We start from the raw sequence: 22,352 nt of genomic DNA, 5'->3' as shown, positions 1-22,352 counted from the left end.
TGACTCTCCTTTCTTAGGCCAATGGCTTTGCGTGTTTTGTTAAATGCTCCGGCGGCATTTTAGACCAATGTGTAAAGAAAAAAAGCAAGCCCGCCCTAAGTTCCCTAAAAGACAACTACATCACATTTTTACAAGCACAATGTGTGTGGGGGGCACTATACCTGTTCCTGAGAATCAGGAATTTCCTTTCCCAGGTTTTATTTATCTTCTCTGCTTCCTTCTTAATTCTGTAATAAATAAAAATAAGTGTAGGTGGTTAACTATCATATTAGCAATTAGAGAATAGCTATGGGTTCTCATTAAGTACCTTTCGGATCTACTTTTTTCTTCCTCTATGGCCTTTTTCAGTATTTCTATTTCATCCTCCAAATTCCTTCCGTCTTCCCTCTTTGAATAAAAAAGGTATCACAACATAAATGACATGGATAATTCCTGTTAATTCAAAAACATTAAAAGGCTACTTCTATGAAATAGGATGAATGTTCGAACTACTTTCAAAAATAATTTAGGGAGAAATGAATTACAGCGCCTTCTTATCACCACCAGATAGTTTAAGGTCTCATGCCAGGTTTCTGTTATGATGCTCAAATGGATTCACTCAAAGGCAGCTAGTTCCAGACACGTACACAGCAGCCGAAAGGTAACTTCATCACTGCCCCCTCCATCAGGTGTCCTTTGTCTAAATCTTATCTGTCCTCCCTAATTGTGACCTCCCACCACTTTATCATAGTGTTAGTTCCTCCTCATCTCAAAAGTGTTCTCAGAAGAAGGTCTGACACACTCAGTCACCCTGCAGCTTTGTGCCATTTCTCAGCACCATTTATATTTTACAAGGCACAAAATTTAAAAGTATTTTCCTTAGCACAAGCAATGAATCTCGAACAGTGGAATGGGAGGTATGTCATGGATAAGGAAGATCTTTGGTTGTGGCAGGGTCATCTCCCAGAATCATACTGAAGGGGCAGTCACATTTCCTTTCTGTCCATAAGGCTGACTTCCAGCATAGCTTCCAAAGTCATTGCTCTGTCCAGGGTTAGGCAACACCAATATAAACAATACTATGGTTTATCAAGATAACCGTACTGGTCACAATACCTTATACTCTGGTATTTTCAACATCTTTTCTAGTTGTTTTGACATCTGTGGAGAACGTTTCACCTGGTAAAAAAGTAAATGAAGGTAAGTAAAACATTTCTGATCAATGCCTAAAGAACTGTCTGTAATGTAGCTTGGTTGGCAGTTCAAAGTCACCAATAGCTCCATGCGGGAGAAGACTGGGCTTTCTACTTCCATTAATCGTGGCAATCTGGGTATCCCACAGGGGTCTCTATGAGTCACCATTAACTCGATGGCAGTGAGTTTGGTTTGGAGTGTTTCTGTAGCTTAGAGAAAGTCCTGAAACTTGCTACCCTACGTCAACAGGGGTCTTCATGGTCTCATCTCACATACAAAGTTTGGTGAGTCACCTTCCCGACATGATCGCTGAAGACAAATGTGTGCATTAGCAAATGTGTTGAAGAAAGGCTGATGGTGCTCGGCTATCAAAAGATATAGCATCTGGGGTCTTAAAGGCTTGAAGATAAACAAGCGGCCATCTAGCTCAGAAGCAACAAAGCCCACATGGAAGAAGCACACCAAGTTGTGTGGCCACAAGGTGTCGAAGGGATCAGGTATCAGACATCGAAGAACAAGAAATCAAATCATTGTGAATGAGGGGGAGCGCAGAGTGGAGACCCAAAGGCTACCTGGGGGCAACTGGACATCCCCTTATGGAAGGGTCGTGGGGAGGAGACAAGCCAGTCAGGGTGCAGTGTAGCAACAATGAAACATATAACTTTCTCCTAGTTCTTAAATGTTCCCTCCCACCCTACTATCATGATCCCAATTCTACCTTACAAATCTGGCTAGACCAGAAGATGTACACTAGTACAGATAGGAACTAGAAACAGAGGGAATCCTGGACAGATGATCCCTTCAGGACCAGTGGTGAGAGTGGCGATACCGGGAGGGAAGGTGGGGAAGAAAGGGGGGGACCGATTACAAGGATCTACATAACCTCCTCCCTGGGGGATGGACAACAGAAAAGTGGGTGAAAGAAGACATCAGACAGTGTAAGATATGACAAAATAATAATAATTTATAAACTATCAAGGGTTCATGAGGGAGGGGAGAGCAGAGAGGGAGGTGGAAAAATGAGGAGCTGATATCAAGGGCTCAAGTAGAAAGCAAAAGTTTTGAGAATGATGATGGTAACAAATGTACAAATGTGCTTGACACAATGGATGGATGTGTAGATTGTGATAAGAGTTGTACGAGTCACCAATAAAATGATTTTAAAAAAAGAGTTCAGTGCTTATGCACCGGATTTGTAACCAGACCATTGTGACCCTTGCAACCGATTTTTTCTTCTCTTGTGGTTTCTAATTCCATTACTTTGTAGCAATTAGCCAAATCCCACCATTGCACATCCTCTACAACGTGGGCAGTTATCTTAGTGAGGTCCCAGGCTTTATGGAATGCTTTCAGATGACAATTACGGTAGCTTTTCACTCTGCTCTCTCTCTGGTAGCAATAAGTAGAAGAGGAAATATATACTGAACATACATTTTTGGTTGGCCATCCTTACATTCTGAGACAATGGGTAGGCGACACTGCTCCTTGTCTCCTCTGAGCTTCTCATCCTGTGCAATCTCCGCGGAGTCCCCACCTCTGCTCCTCCCTTGCTCGGTCAGTCTTTGACACGCCTAAAAAGCTGTGGTCTCCAGACACATTCTGCACTAACCCTGCCTCGAGGACCCAACAAAGACAGCCCATTCACAAGTGGGCGTATGTAACCATAGGCAGGGAGGTGAGGATTTACAACATATAATTCTGGGTGGAGGGGCACCCAATTCAGTCCATCACAAAAGCCTCAAGCACGACAATACCGACGTCACAACAGCAACACAGAAATCAGCCTTTCTAGGCTTCCGCAGAGTGAGGGTAACCAGCGTGACACCAGTCCACGCTATTTGGGATCCTTCAACCTAGTTGTCCACAAGGGGTCAGTCCTCTTGAACTGCCCAGGGGACAGAGTGAATTTATTGCTATATGGTCAACAATGGGCCAAGGAAGCCACTGTGGTAAGAGGGCATTCGCTCATCAGTGTGCCAAGGGGGCAGGGGAACCAACACACTTAAATGTCAATCTGCGGTAAGTTAGGAAAACAGATCAGTGATGCAAACTAAGTTACAATGTAGATTAATCTTCATATTTATTTTCTTACAGCCAAGATGTATTAGCTATCTAAAATTTATTGAAAAGACTCTCTGTTTGCAGGCAGGAAAAATTAATTGTGATTGCCAGGTTTCCTTTTCCTGTAATGATCAACTCTGTCATAGCAGGAGATAAGATTGTGCTAGAGTATATCTCCTGTAAAGCAAATAATTACTTAATCTCTCCTAAAGACAATATTCTTACAAATAGGAACATAGCTTCTATTTTTATTTTTAAAAAAGCAAGCCGCCCATGCAGGCTACAGTGTTTGACCTCAGCTTTGAATTGAACATTCAAGTTTGGCGCAGTCGGTAAAATTGAATCCTGTCTCTGCCCACGTTCAGCCATCTTTTTGTTTTGTCAGCTGCCGACATTCCGCTGTCTCTGGATTCTACATGCTGGTCTTTATGAGGCCAGGGCATTGGCAAGTGCAAACAGTAGACGCTAACGATAGACAGAGTTGAGAATAAATGGAAATATTCACCTAAGAGTAGTTGTCATCCTACCTGGGAACATTCAAATCACATGACAGTGAAGATAACCAGACAACGCTGATTAGAAAAATACATATACAATCTGTCACTTAAGAACACATTGATGTTTAATTATCACTAAAATTTATACCATCAAGAAATAAGACTTATTTGTAGCCCAAGCGGTAATTCTTAAGTTTGATTCCCATCTTTTAAGCACTTAAGACATGCCAAGAAAACCAACATTTAATAAATGTCGTCTTCTAAATCAGGAATCAAAAGCCAAGATTTATAGGAACAGCAGGAAGACAATTATGTTTGTTAACAGCCACAAGATTGACCATATTTCATTGATCATAGCCTCCCCTGTCCTCTCTTTTGTCTCTTGTCTATGAAAGAACTCATCATATTTCCTTTTTCTCTTAATTTGTACTGACATTCTGCTGGTTGAAACTTTGGTCATTCTTTCTGGGCTTAATACAAAGAGTGTTTGCCTTCTTACCTCTTCCGTCCCGTCCCCCCCCCACCTGTAAATATATTACCACAACCATCTTTTCAACACATTCCAAAGAATGATTATTTTCTTTCCCTCACATTTCACCAACCTCTGCTTCCATATGAGCACTTCTTTCTTTGTTACCTGCCAGGCCAACAGTGGTTGTTAAGCACCAGGCATGTCCAGGGGTTCTGATAGGTAGTAGTGATAGGCGTGATACAAGCACATGAAAAGAGGAGGGATTTCAATAGAAGAAACGTGGTAATTAGAAACATTGGAATCCAGCCTTAATCATCATGTAGGCATAAAGTCCCCCAAACCACTTATCGACATAGATTGCTAATGATGTTTTTTCCTAACAGATACAGTTAAACTATGGAAATCTTCATAAAATATAACAAGACTTTCCTCATTTGATGTATTTAGACTCTGCCTTCTAGGGACTCTGAAGGCCTGTAGACCCCAGGCTGATCCAGGCTATGTGAAGATCCCCAGCCTGTCTTCTCCAAGACCCTGAAGGCTACAACGTCTACGTGGGTTGGGCCTCTTCACTTGCCTTTAGAGCCTTTAGATCAATGTTTCCCAAAGTGATATCGCCCCCTGGGGGGGCAGCTGGAATGATCTAGGGGGGCTGCAAACGCAGATACCTACACTTTATTCTGGATTATGGGATATAGCATAAAAGCTTTTCATTGCCTGGGGAGCACTGAGTAAAAACTTCTTTGTGCTTTTCCCCTGAAACGGGGGCAGTAGGCCAAATAAGCTTGGGAAACTAAGGTCCAGATAGATCATCCTGTTCACTGCAGGAAGGTAGATGCATAGAAGGAGCATGAACCCCAAACCAAAGGTGTTGTTATCACGTGGATTCTGACTCGTGGCGACTCCCCATGGTAGGAACTAGAACTTCTCCATGGGGGTTTCTTGGCTGGGATCTTTATGGGAAAAGACCATCAGAGCTTTCTTCCTTTTTGCCACTGGGTGGGTTCAAAATGCCAACTTTTAGCTAGCACGGGATTACCAATCTTAAAACAAAAACTAATTAAGACCCTTGCATCATGAGTGTGCATCATCGTATTAATGATGATGAATTCATTATTAGTGATAACAGAAGAACAGACATGTTGCCTGGGAAGGCGCTGGTAAATTGATAAGCTGTGTGCTCAGGGAACTGTGCCCATAACTGATGATCTGTATTTAATGACATGGCATGATGTTACCCATGTCTTGCTGCGTGTGCTCATCTGAGTCAAGATTTGTCTGAAGGGGAGGGTCAGAAGAGGTTGGAAGTTGGTGTGTCTGGATTTTCTTCACCCAGCAAAGATGCAAAGGAGGCGGCTCTCGAGCTGCAATGTCCAGAGAAGGGTAAGGCAAAACGATGCCAGAGAACGGAGAACACGTCCCTCTCAGGAGAGACGGGCAGGACGACTGCCTCATCGATCACACTGCCTGGAGGGAGCACCACCATGCCAGTCACCACCTCAGCAGGTGCGAAGAATCAGCTAACAAAACAAAACAATTGCCACAGCCCAAGTATTGGCTAGCAGGGCAGCCAAAAACCAGCTAGGAGTGTGGGCTGAAAGGGAAGCTTGAATCCATTCACAAGCTCTTTCCCAGGGACCCCACCAGGTACTCAGGGGGAAACCTGAGGGCAGGGCAGGAGAATAAAGTGTGTCTTGGTTGGCGATACAGGCTTGAGTCGCTAAGGGAAAGGCACAAAACCCCACCATTTCCTGGTCTTCTGCTCTTAAGATCAGGCATTGGGCTGAGAACCCCGAGGTCTCGACCCACCGTGGAAAGATGAGGCGGTCTGCTCCCGGGAAGATTCCGTCTTTGGAATCCTCAGGGAGCATTTGGCCTCGGTGCTCTAGGGTGGCTGTGAGTCGGAATCAGCTGGGCATTTTCTCTCCCGGGAAGAAAAAGTCACCCGCTCCCGGCAGAAGGGCAGTGAATTCTCTGGCCAACAAGCTTCAAAGAAAGTGATCATCAGCCCATGCTCGGAAGAGCTGTTCACCACCAAGGCCCACCTGTTTCCCGGACATTCCCTTCCCAAGAGGGAAACACTTTCAACGCCTACGGTCTTCCACCAATCCTCTCACTCATGGACACAGATGAAGATACATTCTGACAGGGATAAAAACCAAAGGAAAACTCTCTACCATAAGGCAGGTCCAGCAATAGTCTTGGGCCTCAGATCCTCAGTCATTATTGCTGAGGGAGAGACCAGTTAAGTCCTTCCCAAGACCAAATTCAAATACAAAGCAGAGGAAGTTTGCCAAGGCAGCAAAAACAAGCATACTACAAATGTCCAAGTCCTGAGGCCCAGGTCCACAGGGCTTCCTGAAGTCTGAGCCTGGGTCAGGAAAACGGAGAAGCCTCTCTGCCTTGACTCATAGAACACCCAGTACTAGCAATCTCCTATGGCAGGTGGGGTAAAAGCTTGCAAGAGACTTATTCTATGGACAAGGTAAAACGGAGGGTGAAGCGTCAATGCTGAGAAGAGCACTCTGGTACCCAGTCTTCCCTCCAAGCACATACACAGAGCTGACTGACTAGAACGACCGGCGGTCTGCTGAAGAGAACCGTGACAGCCACCACGTTCAAGCCAATGACACGCTTGCTTATACGGACCCAAATCCTCTTGCTAACAGCCCGAGGGAACAGGTGCAAGTAGCCTACAGTCAAGTATGCCCTGTTCCCCCATGAAGTCCAACACTCATTCAAAAGCGGTGAGTCTCAAAAAAGGGCAAGAGAAACAACAACAACAACAACACATTGTCGAGTGATAAACAATCAATATAACAAGGCTCAGAGATGGCCCAGATGTTGGAACTATCATACAGAGACTTTAAAAGAAGTAGGAAATGTAAAAAATTATAAGAGGAAAGGTGAATAACAAGCACGATGACCAATAGATGGGGAATTTGAACAGGCAGATGGGAACTATAAAAAAGTGAAAATGAAATGTTAGCGCCAATAAAAGATGACATTAGAAATGAAGAACTCCTTCACTGGGCTCATTGGTAAACTCAACACAGTTGAGGAAAACAATCAGGAAGTCTGAACACGGGTCAGTAGAGATTTCCTAATTCAAACACAGAGGGAAAAAAGGTTCAAAACATAATGAGAAAGAGTTGTGGGACAATACCAAAAGGACAAGCACAGGCATAGTTTGAATAGTTTGAATCTTAGAAAAATGAAGGGGGAAAAAAGGAAGAGGGGCAAAAGAAAAATAACTGAAGGTAATAATTAAGAATTAATGAAGCACACTAAGCCACAAATTTAGGAAGCTCCGGATAACCTCAGTCAGGATACTTTTTTTTTTTCAAATACAACAAACACACCAAAAATGCATTATAATCTAATTGCTAGAGAGAAATATAAACTAGAAAGTCGACAAGTCAGTCAGAAATAAAAGATGCTTTATAAACAGCAAAACAAAGATGAAAATTACAATGTACTTCTTCTCAGAAAAGATAATGGAATGATATCTTCCAGCTACTAAAATAAAACTATTAACCCAGAATTCTATATCTAGGAAAAAAATGAAGGCAAAGTAAACAATTTTTGCAGACAAAATAAAACTGGGAAATCCATTGCTAAAGGAGGTTCTCTAAGCAAAGGGAATATAAAACTTAAAAGTACACAAAGCATGTCTATTCCAGAAATTATATAAGAAAAAGTCTGCCAGTTAGCAAATCATATTTTTTGTAATATGAAGATATCTATAGTGGACCTTGAATTTTAGATATAGATTATCAGGAATTCCAAAGAACAGCACCTTTGATGAAAATATTGGAAATGAGTTTTGAGATGCATTTGTAACCAGATGCATGGATGGTCAGATGTGAATTTCACAATGGCTAACTGGAAAGCTCTTAAGAAATACTGCCATTACTGCTGAAGGCTAAGCTATTGGTGGGAGATTTTTCCAACGTTCTTAGAACTTGCAATGGTTTCTTAGTCATCTCTGAATAACCAGCTGCTTGGGTGCTTTAAGAGGAGCCCTGGTAGCACAGTGGGTTGTGTGCTGGGCTGCTAATAGCAAGGTCAGTAGTTCACAACCACTAGGTGCTCTGTGGGAGAAAGATGAGGTTGTCAATGCCCATATAGAGTTACCCACTTGGAATACCACGAGGCAGTTCTACCCTGTCCTAGTGGGTCACTATGGGTCAGAATCGACTCGATGGCAGCGCGTTTGGTTTTTGAGTCTTTGGAAACTAGATTGAAACATTTATTAGTTGCTTTCCTAGCTTTTGATCCCTGAGCTCTTCCAATGGCTTTAAAGATCCTGTCTCTGGATCCACACGGTCTATCGTGTGGATCCTAACAAACTATGGATAGCCTTGAGGAGAACGGAATTTCAGAACACTCCATTGTGTCCATGAGGAGCTTGAACATGGATTGAGAGGCAGTTTTTCAAAAAGAACAAGGGAATAGTGCAAGGTTCACAATCAGGTGTGCTTTAGGGTTGTATCCTCTCACTACACTGTTTCAATCATAATCAAAGAACGCGGCATGAGAACTGGAAGGTTTTTACCCTATGATATGTTTGCTGGAAGTGAGGAGGACTTCAAGCACTTGCTGATGAAGGTCAAGGATTGCAATCTTCACTATGAATTATGACTCGGTGTAAAGGAGACCGAAATCCTCACAGCTGAAATATAAATAGCATCGTGATAAATGGAGAAAAGATTGACGTTGTCAAGGACTTCTTGGTCTTGCTTGGATCCACAATCAGTGATCATGGAAGAAGCAGTCAAGAGCTCAAACAAATAGTTGCATTAGATAAATGTGCTGCACAAGACTTCTTGAAAAACGTGTTGAAAAGCAAGGATGTTCCTTTGAAGGCTAAAGTGAGCCTGACCCAAGCCATGGTATTTTTAATCGCCTCATATGCATGTGAAAGTTGCACATTGAATAAGGAAGACAAGAAGAATTGATCCATTTGGATTATGGTGCTGGTGAAGAATATTGAAAGTAGCAAGGATTGCCAAAGAGCAAACAAATCTGTTTTGGAAGAAGTACGGCCAGACTGCTTCTTAGAGGCAAGGATAGTGAGACTTTGTCTCACATATTTTGGACACGTTGTCAGGAGAGACCAGTCCCTGGAGAAGGACATCATGCTTGGTAAAATAGAGGGACAGTGAAAATGAGGAAGGCCCTGAACAAGGTAGATTGACACAGTGGCTGCAACAATGGGCTCAAACATAAGAACAATTGTGAGGATGTTGCAAGACGGGACAATGTTTGGTGCTGCTATATACAAGATGGCTATGAGTCAGAACTGACCCAATGGCACCCAACAACAACAACATATCTCTGCATGAATTTTTTTTTGTATTTAATGTAGTTATTTTTAAAAGGCACCTTTATGCTTCATTTGATGTAAATTGAGATGTTACGTATCTTAACCAAAATCCATTTGAATAGTATCAACTCAAGAGACCAACCATGAGAATTAGACTCGAAGCCTTGTCTAGACTCATGGACACTCATTCACGTGGCATGGCACTCGCCAAATATGGGCTCACAATAAGTTCACAGCCATTGGGTTACTGAACTACTAAACTCTATAACACTTAAGGGCAGTAGACACAAGTAACTCTTTTTTCTACTGCACAACAATTTAAAACAAATCATTTTATCAGGAGCTGTTACAGATAACAATCCATAATTCAGTTAGATCAAGCATAATTGTACAATTGCTGCTACCATCATTTTCAAAACACTTTCTTTTTTCTTGAAGTCTTTGATATCAGTTCCCTTTTATCCCCTCCTTCCTCCACCCTATCCCCCAGGAACCCTCATTATAATATTATATATTATTATTTGCCGTATCTTATACTATGCAATGTATCTGTTCACCTACATTTCTGTTATTCATTCCCTCAGGTGGGGTTATACAGTCATTATTGCTATCGGTTCTCCCCTCTTCCTGTAACCTCAGGGAATCATTATTCCCACAACTATTTCTGAAGGGCTTATCTATCTTGGATGCATGCATCAAACGACCTTAATCATTAAATGAACATACACAGGCCTCACAAGATTAGTGAGGTGAAACCAAGCCCATAATTGTAAGAGGAGGAAATGTTAAAGAACTAGAAGTTATTAATGTGTTTCATCAGTGCTATACTCTTGCACGATAAGTTATATGGACTAACGCTTATGGAGAAATTAATCCACAGTTGGATTGGTGAAGGAAGTCCTCAGGTTTTCTAAAAACCTATATAAAAATGTACATTTACCCCTCATTAAAGATGAATTGGCTAATAATCAAGAACTTTTTTTTAACTTGTCTGACATTGAATCAATTCAATGAGACAACCCTAAGCTATATAAGGCTGATTGTATATTCAAGTTTGATATATACTACAGATTAAAAAATAGAAAACAAGTATTTAATAAGTTATTTTCTTTTTTGATGATAAGCAAAGATTTCATTGGGGGGGTGGAATTCCAAAATTAAAGAAGTATTAAATAAAAAAGAAGTTTAAGAACCAATCTCCATGGAGACACCTCCCTAGAGACAAAATATAGGCATTATAATCTTCATAGACATATCCTTAATGGTTGGGACCTGGAGAGGGTAGGACTGGGAAGAACAGATTTGGAGACGCTGCAACTTGGTCGGGCTGGACTTATAGAGGGTGGTTGGTTGTTCCCTCAAGGTCGACCTGGTGCGCACCCTCACCCAGGCAGTTCCATGAGCGTGCACAGCACCAAGTAGCAGCACATGTGCCGCAGCGGCAGGCACAGCAGCAAGTCCGATACTCGGGCTTCTGGAGGGAAGGATCCTCTTGTGGGGTTGATAGCCCTGCCTCCCCAGTCAGGACTTGGTCCAATGACCCGGTCCAGCCCAGGCCTCCACTCCCAGTGGGAACTGGAGAGAAACCCATAGCTGACGTGCAGGCAAGTGGAACTGTTGTGCCCCGCACAATGGAAATGGTATTTCACATGTTCAGTTCTGGCCTCTGGGAGAAGAACTTAAAGATGGATTCTTTTTTTTTAGGGTGAACGAAAACTTGGATTTTAAAATAAAATAAGTAATGGCACTGCATGCTTTCAACTATCTCCACCCTTCCTTCGGGGCTCTTTAGATTATGAAACAAAGATCTACTCTGATAAGGACACTTCTCTTGTGCCAACGTCAGTAACTGTGCCCCTAGGAACCTCTGCGGACCATGGCCTTGCTCAGGACTGTCCTGTCCCTGTAGTGCGACCCTACTTAGTGCTTCCAGCTGACCACGAGCAAGATGCTGCTTCCCCTAGTTCCGCAGAATGATTACCTATTGCCTGCTTTGTCCAGCCAGGCCAAGGCAAAACAAATGAAAGGATAACATCATGAATCAATTATACTGTTTTCTTGCCTGAGACCGTTTATTTTAGGTGCGATGTGTAACTGAGTGAACGGAAAGTGGCAACGTCACATGTCGAAAGCACTTTCCCTTGGTCCTAGAGTACATTTCAAAATGTTTCGCAACAAGAAAGATGATGACAAACACAGGAGCCTCATAACTCTTGAGTGTTAAGAGAACGTTCTGGATTTTAAATGGAAGTCTCTTAGGCTGTGCACCTGGCTTTGTTTTGAAAGAATTCTAGGAATGGGAACATGGCTGACTTTGTCCCTCTGTGCCACTTCCCCCACAGAAGGGCCCTAACGCTTCCTGCAGGTCTAGGCACACACCAGGTGACCCAACAGCACCGGCCAGGTGACGGCAGAAGCCCCGAAATCCTTCCAAGGCACCATTTATCTGGTACCACCTTTATGAACTAGCTACTCTGATTACCACCACCACAACACACGAGCTGGCGACCCAATTTAACCTGGCTGAGAGGGGACTCTGAGATGTTTCACAGATATCAAATAATAAACTTGACACAAAGGCACTGTGCAAACACCAATCTGATGCTGAGAAAGCTGTTGCAACCGGATACCAGACAGCCACGCTTGTATCGCCCCTTTCAGGCTGGTAAACACTCGTTTATCGCTGTGTGCAGAGCTCGGGGCGGCACATGGGCTGTTCCCACCGAGTGGCACAGATTTCAGAGAGTAAGTATGATTAATGAGATCCGCGAAATGACGGGCGCAAAACCTCCCTGCTCTGACCTGTGCCTTTGGTCCTTTCTGGGGGGGCCAATATTTATAAAGCCCCAGACAGACAATTTTTTAAGAGGCCAACCTACCTGCATAGGGACAATAATTTAAGGAGGGAAATAAGGACATATGAGCTACCAAGGGAGCTTAGCTCTGAGCTTAGTTTAGCGCTCCTCTATCGTGACGTGTCGATCACGCCGGGAAGGTGATGATGTAAGGGGCACCGAAAACAATAGGATCCTTATCAACGAGGCGAACGCATATGATTGTGACCACACTGACCTATAAAAACCGATTTCATTTTCCAAGTGAGTTGATCAATCTAAAACTGTAAATACCAACTTACTTTTATTTCATCTCCGTCCCCCCTCTGCCCACTTTTCATTAGTTACACATTAACTCCTAAGTCTCCCCGCTCACACAGTGTGCTGCTGAGCTTCGGGCGTACCGGGCTCACCATTATTACAGTCAGAAGGAAAGATCTACACACCGCAGAGCAAAGCTTGCTTAGAGGACACCCTGCAGACTTCCCGGGGCTGCCCTCTGCCCCCCTGTAGGGTGCCTGTTGTTGGGTTGGAACAGGCAGCTCAGTTTCTATCTGCAAAGTGAGGACAACTGGGTGCCTGCGCTAGGATTCTAGGACCTAGTTCTGACCTTGGGGTGGCTGCAGGGCTGGGCTCTGGCTCCTGCTCAGCTCTCCCCTGCTGCTGGGAGCTGGGGTGGGAGGCTCAGCTGGTGTGCCCCAGTTGCTGACCCCACTCAGCAGCCCTGTGGTCCACATCGCAGAGGCTCAGACCAAAGACCCCTGGCACATGACCTGATTTCTCAGGAACTGACAGCCTTCTGGAGCAGGATGCTGCCTGGGCCCCCAGACTCCCCGAGGCTCTGCCTCAGGCTGGAGGCCTGGTACACAGCACTGCTGATAGCCGCTCCCCCTCCCTCCCTTCTCCGCCCCCCCATCCCCCAGGCCAGCAGGCAGCCCTGCACACTCAGGCCAGGCTTTGGAGAGCCAGCAAAACACTCCTCAAAGATCTCCCTTCCAGAAATCTCCCTTCTGTAACTCCACCACCGGTCATTCATTTGCAGATGACACATCGCTCACTCCTCGTAGGTCATTCTTTTCCTTGAGCAATTATATCAGCTGTTAGGAGCCCTGGTGGCATGGGGGTTATGCATTGGGAGCTAACTGCCAGGTCCACAGTTCAAAACCACCAGCCACTCCTTGAGAGAAAGAGAGGCTTTCTACTCTTGACGAGCGTTACCGTCTCGGAAACCCACAGGGGCAGTTCTACCCTGTCCTGTGTGATCAGGATGAGTTGGAAACGACTTGATGGCAGTGAGTTTTTTGTTTCTAACTGTCATTAGGGACCTGGGTGGCGTAGGGGGTTGTATGTTGAGCTGCTAACCGGAAGGTCAGCAGTCAAAACCCTCCAGCTGCTCGAGAGGAGAAAGATGAGGCTTTTTACTCCCATCAAGGGTTAAGTCCCAGACGCCCCTGGGAGCAGTTCTACTCTGTCCTCTTGGGTCACTGTGGGTTGGAATGGCTCAAGGGCGCTAAGTCTGGAGAGTGTGGAGACGCCCATACAGCCAAGCCTTCTTCCCGCAGGGCAACTATGCCAGCTGTCTTTCAGGGGTGGATGTCTTCTTTGGACTGCTGGGCCCTCCTTGAAGTGGACCGGCATTTATATCTGGGACCTGGTTACGGCCCTGACCGGATGCACCCCGAGACAAGGGTCCTGCTTTGCCCCGTCACGTCCTACGTGCTAACAACACAGAGTTTGCCTCCTCTGGGAGAGGGACATGATGTGGCAGGGCACTGCACAGAAAGAAGAGAAAGAGAATCCAGTCTGGGGGTCTCCAGATATGCCAATGGGGAGGACCCCTGGCTGTGAAATGCTACATACACTGGTTTCTGAAAGTTCATGGGAAAGCGAATGAAAATTTCCCCCAGCTTTTTGGAGGCTCCACAGAGGTGTCACCCGTGGGCTCTAAACTTCGAAAAGTCCACAGGGGAAAAGCTGTGGCTAGCTCACGGTGCCCACAGGAGCGAAGAGCTGCTCGGAGGAAAGCAACCTTCCCATAGCTGAGAGCAGACGGAAGTGCTCCCGAGGGGCCTTCTGCGGGCTCGGGGTGCAGCGTAGGGAGCAGCGCACAGCGAGGGACCAGGAGGGGGCGTCAGGGCTGAGGTTGACCACCTCTCCTGGTGGAGGAGCAGCGATTCTGATCATTTGGGGCGAAGGTGGACGAGGTGCGCAATGGCACACAAGTCATACCTGCATGTGTCTGATGACCAACAAACTCACTGCCAAGGAACCCCAACCCAACTAACAGCCAAGGGGTCCATTCTGACTCTTAGTGACCCGATGGGGTAAGGCAGGACTGTCCCGGAGGGTTCCTGAGACTGTCACTCTTTAAAGGGGTAGACACCTCATCTTTCTCCTGGCGATTTCAAACCGTTAACCTCGAGAATAGCAGTCCAATGCGTAACCACTCCCCCACCAGGGCCTTGTTTTTCTCCTGCAGAGAGGCAGGTGGTTTTGAACTGCTGACCTTGAGGTTAGCAGCCCAACACGTAACCCATTACGCCACTGGAGCGCCTTTGTGCATCTGAGAAGGCAGTTTAATCGGTAGTCTGCCCAAGTCAATGGGCTGTCTATCTGCACTATCCTCTGCAGAACCTTCGGGGAGCCTTTGCGAAGACACTGTGTCGTAACTGGTTACTTCTAACATTCTAGAGTGTGCTTGGAATGGACCTTCTCTATTTTGTCAATCAGAGTTCCACAGAGGGTTAGCCTGAGTCTCTAGGTGGTGTAAAGGGTTAACGTGCCCGGTGGCAAACTGCAAGGCTGTAGGTGGTTCAAGTTCACCCCGGAAGGAAGAAAGGCCTGGTGGTCTACTTCTGAAAACTGCCATTGACAACCCGATGGGGTGCGGGCCTGCTGTGATAGCCAGTGACCAGGTGGCAACTAGATTTTTAAGGTGTCGTGACCAAGCTCAAGATATGGCCTGGAGAGAAGTTTGGTATCCTCCTTGGAAGGCAAGTGGGCCCAACACAGCAGCCAGGGGCCCTGCTTAGATCTGAGCTGGGGGAACAGGGGAGTGCGCTGGGCTGAGACGGTGGCCCTGTGGATGCCGGGGGTGCTAAAGCCCATAGGTGGAAGGGTGAACAGGACGTGATGCGTTACCCCTGCGGTGAAGAAAGAGCTTCTATCCCCAAAGTGAGTTTTCTTGATCAAAAGGCGTTCTTCCCTCGACGCAAGAGGTTCTTCCTTCGACACAAGAGGTTCTTCCCTCGACACAAGAGGTTCTTCCCTCGAAACAAGGCGCTCTTCCCTCGACACAAGGCGCTCTTCCTTCAAAAGTCCCTTTAAGCCCTTCAATCTCCTCCGTCCAATCGGTGGTACACGGATGGAGGGTGTGTACAGCCTTGCGTGCCTGCTCTTGGAGAGCACCCTTCGCTGGACGGGCCTCCTGGGCGAAGTGGCGCCTTGCCCCTTTATGACTTTCAGGACCTGGCATGCACAGAAGAATCAACAGTTACTTTGGTTTAAATGTGTTCTTAATTGGGAATTAGTATATATACCATCCCCTCGTCCCATGACATCAAGCAGCATTGTACAGTGGCTACCACAGTCAGTTTGCCAACATTCTTCTCTTCCTGGACCCCTTGACATCGTCTCCTTTGGACCCTCTACCCCCACCCCCACCCCACCACCTCTATTCCTGGCGTCCCTATCTCTGCTCGCTGTTCCTCCTCCCCTGGAGCTGTGATTCCAGAATTGAGCTTTTCCATCCCAGAGGCATGGCTCGTGCCCATCTCCCAGCCCGACTACCTCGCTGTGCCTCTGGCCCTGGCTTAATTTGCGGGCTGCACTCTGATCTCTACTCCTTCCAACGGTGGTCTCTGTGTATGAAGCAAACCCTAGCCAAAGGCCAAGCTCCTTTGAAGGCCTCAGGAAGGTGGAGTCTTTGTGGAGTGGGGTGAGGGGGGTAGCTTGAGGTTTGGATGTTACTTGATGGTAGGAAGGAAACTGATGAGGGAGGTCATGGAACCTAAGGACCCGTGCTCCCCACAGGACATCAGCTCCTTAAGCGTGCCTCGCTCTGTTTTGCTTGCACCCCCTCCGTTCCCCCTCATGACCCACAACAGTCCTCCTGAACTCCCATCCACACTTCTTGCTTCACTCTCAAGCATGCTTGTTTGGTATCAAATGTAAGTTTTGGCATGGTGGCTTCGGTGTTGGGTGGCTGCCGATAGCCAAGCCGTTTGAACCCCCATTCCACTGCAGCACTGGAGACAGGTGAGGCGTTCTGTTCCCATGACGGGTGACAGCCTCTGAAACACATCGGCCACGTGTTCTACTCTGTCTGCTCCAGCCCTGGCCCGGTGGCAATGAGGGAGACAACATGCCAAACCTTGTTGGAAAACGGAAAGCGGTGGCATGGTAGGTGGAGCCCTGATGGCATGGTGGGATAAGCGCTGGACTGCTAACCTCCAGGTGGGCAGTTCAAACCCACCAGTCTCTCCACAGGAGAAAGACGCAGCTTTCTAGTACCATAAAACCTTTCCGTCATGAAACCCCCGCGGGGCAGTTCTACCCTGTCCTAGAGGGTCACTGAGAGTCAGAATGGGCTCGAAGGCAGGGAGATGGGTTCTTCAACCGAGATGCCCAAAGGAGAGAAGCCGAGACAAGGCAAAGGGAAAAGAAAGGGAAAGGAAAAAAGAACTTAAATGCAGACCTTAAAGCCCATGGTTTCACTTATTTTCCTTGTTTCTGCATTTTCTTTCTGTTTATTAACCTGTAAAAACGAAGGTTCAGATTATTATTACCTGCAAAGATTAAGAGAAGGGTTTCCTAGAAAACTCATTTACAAAGAGTGTCTTAGTCCGGATAGACTAGAGAAACAAATCCAGAGACACTCACATGCATATAAGAAAGAGCTTTATATCCAAGAGCAGTTGAATATTGAGAAAACATCCCAGTCCAGTCCAGATCAAGTCCATAAGTCCGATATTAACCCATATATCTGATATCAGTCTATAAAGTTTCAGACTCACAAAACACATGCAATGACGCCAACTGCAGGAAGATCATAGGCCAGTGGGTGGGAAGTCTTGTGGATCCAGTGACATTGTGAACATCTCAGCACTGGCAGGGGTTCTCCACATGGCTCCTCCAGCTCTAGGGCACTAGCTATGTCCATGTGTCTTATCAACTGCAATGTCTCCCAGGGAGTGAGCATGTGTCCTGCCTCCAGCAAGCTATTTATCTCTTTAGCGCCTCCAAATGAGGTCATCAAGCCATGACCTGATTGACAGGCTAAACTCCACCCCTTCTCTTAAGTTTCAAATTGGCAACAGATTATGTAACTACCTCAAAGAATAATGTTTTGAATCACTGGACTGCCAATCCTATGATGGGATTTGAGTTATAATATGAATTTTAAAAGAAAATGTATTTGCAACCAGAAGAACACAGTTATTCACTTAATACGAAGTGGTGTTCCGTCCCAGGCCTGAAGGGTGACTAAGGTACCGGGTCTTTTTTTTAAAAGAAATGTTAGAAAGTTTCATAGTCAAAACTTAATGATGCGATGAAGGAAATTTTAGTTTAAAATGTCAATTCTAATTTCTAGACATAAAGTGAAGTCTATCAACCCTGTTATGCACTGTGAGCAAGGCCAGTGGCTTTCAGTCTGACTCGTCTGAGTGTTCAATTAAAGAAGGATGAGAAGTGAATGGTTAATCTCACTGATGTCTGCACAGCGACGGAGCTTTCAAAAATATCTTTTACCTATGTAAAACAGGCCTACTGCACGACTTTCTGTAGTCCAGGAGGCCAGTCACTCATGCACATGAAAGACTGGCGCATAGACAGTCTCAGTACACATGGACACAAAGGTACTATTATAGTTCTGCTTCATTACAGTAGTTTGAGCGTGATTTCCTCCACAATGTTATAAGAAATTGCTAACAAATTTAACAAAACACCCCTCATTCACTTAAAAAGCATACCCTAAGTAAACACTAGGTGCCAGGCATTATACCAGAAGTGAAATCCCCGGGGGGTGAGAAGCAGCTGACAGCCAGCAGGTTGGAAGTTCACGTGCATCCAGATGCACCTCAGAAGAAAGGCCTGGCAAACTATTCCTGAAAACTTAGCCACTGGCAATTCCACGGAGCACAATTGTACTCTGACACATGTGGAGTTGCCAGGAGTCAGGGTTGGCTTGGCAGGAACTTTAAAATATGTATGCATGTATGCAACAAGCAACTTCTCATAACCTCTTTACAGAAGATGCTGCGTATGCAGTGATAAGCAGGGTAGATAGCAAAGGAAGCTCTCCACAGGTAGGACTGGCTTAGATGGATGGAGTGGTCAGGAAAGGCCTCTCTTGAGGAAAGGACAAAACCAGGTGTGATGGTTGCTAGGTGCTGTTTAGACTGCTCCAGCTCATCGATAGCAACACTCTCTCGAAAACATCGCCTGCTCCTGCGCCAGCCTCGCAATTGCCCTGATGTTTGGCCCCACTGTTGGAGCCACGGTGTCAGTCCATCTTGTCCAAAGATGTCTTTGTCGATGGCCCTCTGCTTTACCAAGCATGATGTCCCTTTCCAGGGGACTGGTCTCTCCTGATAAGGCTCAAAGGACATGAGATGAAGTCCCACCGTCCTTGCCTCTCAGGAGCATTCTGGCCGTACTTCTGAAACAGATTTGTTTGTTCTTCTGTCAGTCTGGTCAATATGTTTGGCCAGCACCATACTTCAAATACAAGAAATGTTTCTCTGTCTTCCTTATTCAACGGTCAACTTTCACATGCCTATCAGGCAGTTGAAAATACCCTGACATGGGTCAGGCCCACCAGAGTCCTCCAAGTGACAGCTCTTTAAAGAAGTCTTGTGCAGCAGACCATGGGTAGCATTTCATATCTTGACTTCCGCATTTATGACAATTGATTGTGGATCCCAGCAACGTGAAATCCTGAACAACTTCACTCTTTTTGCTACTTCTCACAGTGCAGTGATTCTCAACCTTCCTAATGCCGTGACCCTTTAATACCATTCCTCATGTTGTGGTGACCCCCCCCCCCACCACACAACCATAACATTATTTTCGTTGCTACTTCATCACTGTAATTTTGCTACTGTTATGAATTGTCATGTAAATATCTGACACGCTGGATGTATTTTCATTGTTACAAACGGAACATCATTAAAGCATAGTGATTCATCACAAAAACAATATTTGTAATGACAAATAAATGAAATTTTGTCTTGGAGCACAGTGTGGCATGGGTAACAGTCTTAATATAACAACAATAAACTGCATAGCTACATTTTGCAACAGTATGCGTTAAAGCCAACGTCAGTGCCAACGTTGAGATAGCTTCTTTCTCACCGGATCAGCATATCTGCATGTGGGTGGACCCTCCTGGAGACAGATAGAGTTGTGGTGTCTCCTTCTTAAGACCATTGGAAATATGTTTCCCGATGGTCTTAGGCGACCCCTGTGAAAGGGTCATTTGACACATACCCACCCACCCAAAGAGGCCGCGACCCACAGGTTACTAATCGAACCATTGGTGAGGATTTTAATTGTCTTAGTATTGAGTTGTAATCCACACTGAAGGTTGCAATCCTTGATCTTTGTCAGCAAGTGCTTCAAGTCCTCCTCGTTTTCAACAAGCAAAATCACGTCATCCGCATCCAAAAGGCTTCTCCCAATCTGATGCCACACCCTCCTTCATACAGTCCAGCTTCTCTGATTATTTGCTGGCATACAGATGGAGCAAGCAGAATGCAACCGGATGAGAACCTTCCTTAATGTTAAATAATGCACTATTCCTGTGTTCTGTTCTGCCTCTTGATCCACGTACAGGTTCTGCACGAGCACAATGAAGTGTTCTGGAATTCCATTTCTTCTCAAGGCTAGCCATCACTTGTTATGGTCCACACAGTTGAATGACTTTGCAGAGCCAAAAAAATAAAACACAAATAAACATCTTTCTGGTATTCTCTGCACTCAGCCAAGATTCATCTGATGTAAGCAATGATATCCCTTTAGTCCATGTCCTTTTCAGAAATGCACTTGAATTTCTGTCTGACAGCTCCCTGTTAATGGACTGCTGCAACCATTGTTGGATGATCTTCATTAACATTTTACTTGCATGCGATATTAATGTCGCTGTTCCATCATTCTGTTGGGTCACCTTTCTTTGAAATGGGTATAATTGTGGATCTCTGCCAGTCAGTTAGCCAAGAAGCTGCCTTCCAAACTTCTTTGTCTCGATGGCTGAGCGCTTCATCAGCTTGTTGAAACATTTCAATTGGTATCCCATCAATCCCTAAAGCCTCGTTTTGGGCTAGGGCCCTCCATGAAGCTTGAGCTTCTCTGCTAAGTACCACTGGTTCTTGCTCTTATGTCTACTTCTTGAAACGGTTGAAGGTCTACTAGTTCTTTTTTTGGTGCACTGACTTTTGGGGTTCTTTGCATCTTTGTTGGACGCTTCTGGTATTGTTCCATATTTTGCTCATAGACTCTTTCAATGTTGCAACTCAAGGAGTGGCTATTTTCTTCAACGCTTTCCATCTACATTATGCTGAGCGCGTTCCTCCTGCTTGATTCTCTACCTCCAGGGCTGTGTACATTTCATTATCATAGTCGGCTTCGTCTTCTCAAGTCACCCTTTGAAATGTTCTGTTCAGTGCTTGGACTTTATCGTTTCTTCCATGTGCTTTAGCTACTCTGGGATGGAGAGCTAGTTTCCGAGTCTCTTCTGACATCCACGTTCATCTTGTCTTTCTTTCCTGTCTTTGTAGCGCACCTGTGCTTTCTTCCTGTCTGGTGTTCTGGATGCCAGCCCCACTGCCCATCAGGTCTCTGTCATTAGGGCTCCATGCATCCTCGCTGCTCTTGAGACAGTCTCAAAATGCAGGTGGCATAGACTCCAGGTTGTATTTCGGCTCTCCTGGACTTGTTTTCATGTTCTTCAGCTTGAACTTGAACTTACCTATGAACAATTGATGGTCTGTTCCACAATCTGTCCCTGGCCCCCTTTTAGCAACGTTTTATTATGGAGCTGCTCCATCATGTCTTCCCACACGCGTAGTCCGTTTGATTTCCATGTCTTCTTCTGAAGAAGTCCATGTGGACGGCTGCTTTCTGTGTGGTTGAAAAGAGGACCTGGCAACGAGGAGGTCACTGTCCTTGCAGAAGTCTATCACGGGAGCTCCAGCTCATTTCTATCGCCAAGGCCATATTTCCCAACTACTGTTCCTTCCTCTTTGTTTCCAACTTTGCCTTCCAATCACCAATAATTATTAATGCATGTTCATTGTGTGTTTGATCAATTTCAGAGGGAAAACAGTGTTAAACCCAAACTAAACTCTCAGCCATGGAGTTGATGTCAACACATACTGACCCCACAGAACAGGTGGAACTGTCCCTGCACGACTGTACCTCTTTAGAGAAGTAAGAAGGCCCGTCTTTCTCTCCCAGTGTGGCTGGTGGTTTTGAACTGCTGACCTTGCGGTCAGCAGCCCAACACCTACCTACTGTGTCACCAGGGGTCCTGAAGACCTCAATAGAATACGTTAATGTCTTCATCACTAGCTTTAATGGTTGTATAAATTTGAATAATAGCTACATTACCTGGATTTCCCTGTTTGGGAATAGCTATTCTCCCATCACAGACAGCATCACACTTCAAGAGGAGCTTGAAAAAGTACAACCAGAAGGCTGCTTAGGAGCGAGGATGGTGAGACTGTCTCTCATACTTTGGACATGTTATCACTAGGAGAAGACCGGTCCCTGGAAAGGACATCACACTTGGTGAAGCAGAGGTTCAGGCGAAGCGAGGAGACGGATGGATGGACACAGTGGCTGCATCAAGGTGCTCAAACATCAGGACAGTGTGAGGATGTCGCAGGGGAGGGCAGGGTCTCATTCTGTTGTGAATAGGGTCGCTATGAGTTGGAACTGACTGATGACGAGAAATTTTCCCCTAGTAATCAGCATCTGTATGATTA

The 22,352-nt window shown here is 45.5% G+C and overlaps 1 protein-coding gene across 1 annotated transcript in view; it reads right to left on the bottom strand.

Moving 5' to 3' along the window:
* Positions 1 to 115: 115 nt before the first annotated feature.
* The window catches only part of CUNH10orf67 (chromosome unknown C10orf67 homolog), an 82,434-nt gene continuing 60,197 nt past the window's right edge, over positions 116 to 22,352 (bottom strand). Inside the window, exons 9-13 of the mRNA XM_045300225.1 lie at positions 17,063 to 17,122; positions 15,508 to 15,834; positions 1,096 to 1,158; positions 308 to 387; positions 116 to 227 (exon numbers count right to left, since the gene is read on the bottom strand). Coding sequence (XP_045156160.1) covers positions 116 to 227; positions 308 to 387; positions 1,096 to 1,158; positions 15,508 to 15,834; positions 17,063 to 17,122 — 642 coding nt within the window. The remainder of the gene's footprint in view (positions 228 to 307; positions 388 to 1,095; positions 1,159 to 15,507; positions 15,835 to 17,062; positions 17,123 to 22,352) is intronic.

This window comes from Echinops telfairi, unplaced genomic scaffold, assembly GCF_000313985.2.
Source record: "Echinops telfairi isolate 266 unplaced genomic scaffold, ASM31398v2 ScPeMD7_7461;HRSCAF=8499, whole genome shotgun sequence".
Lineage (NCBI taxonomy): Eukaryota > Metazoa > Chordata > Mammalia > Afrosoricida > Tenrecidae > Echinops > Echinops telfairi.
Note: the sequence above shows the minus strand (reverse complement) of the source record. Positions and strands in the feature narration are given on the sequence as shown.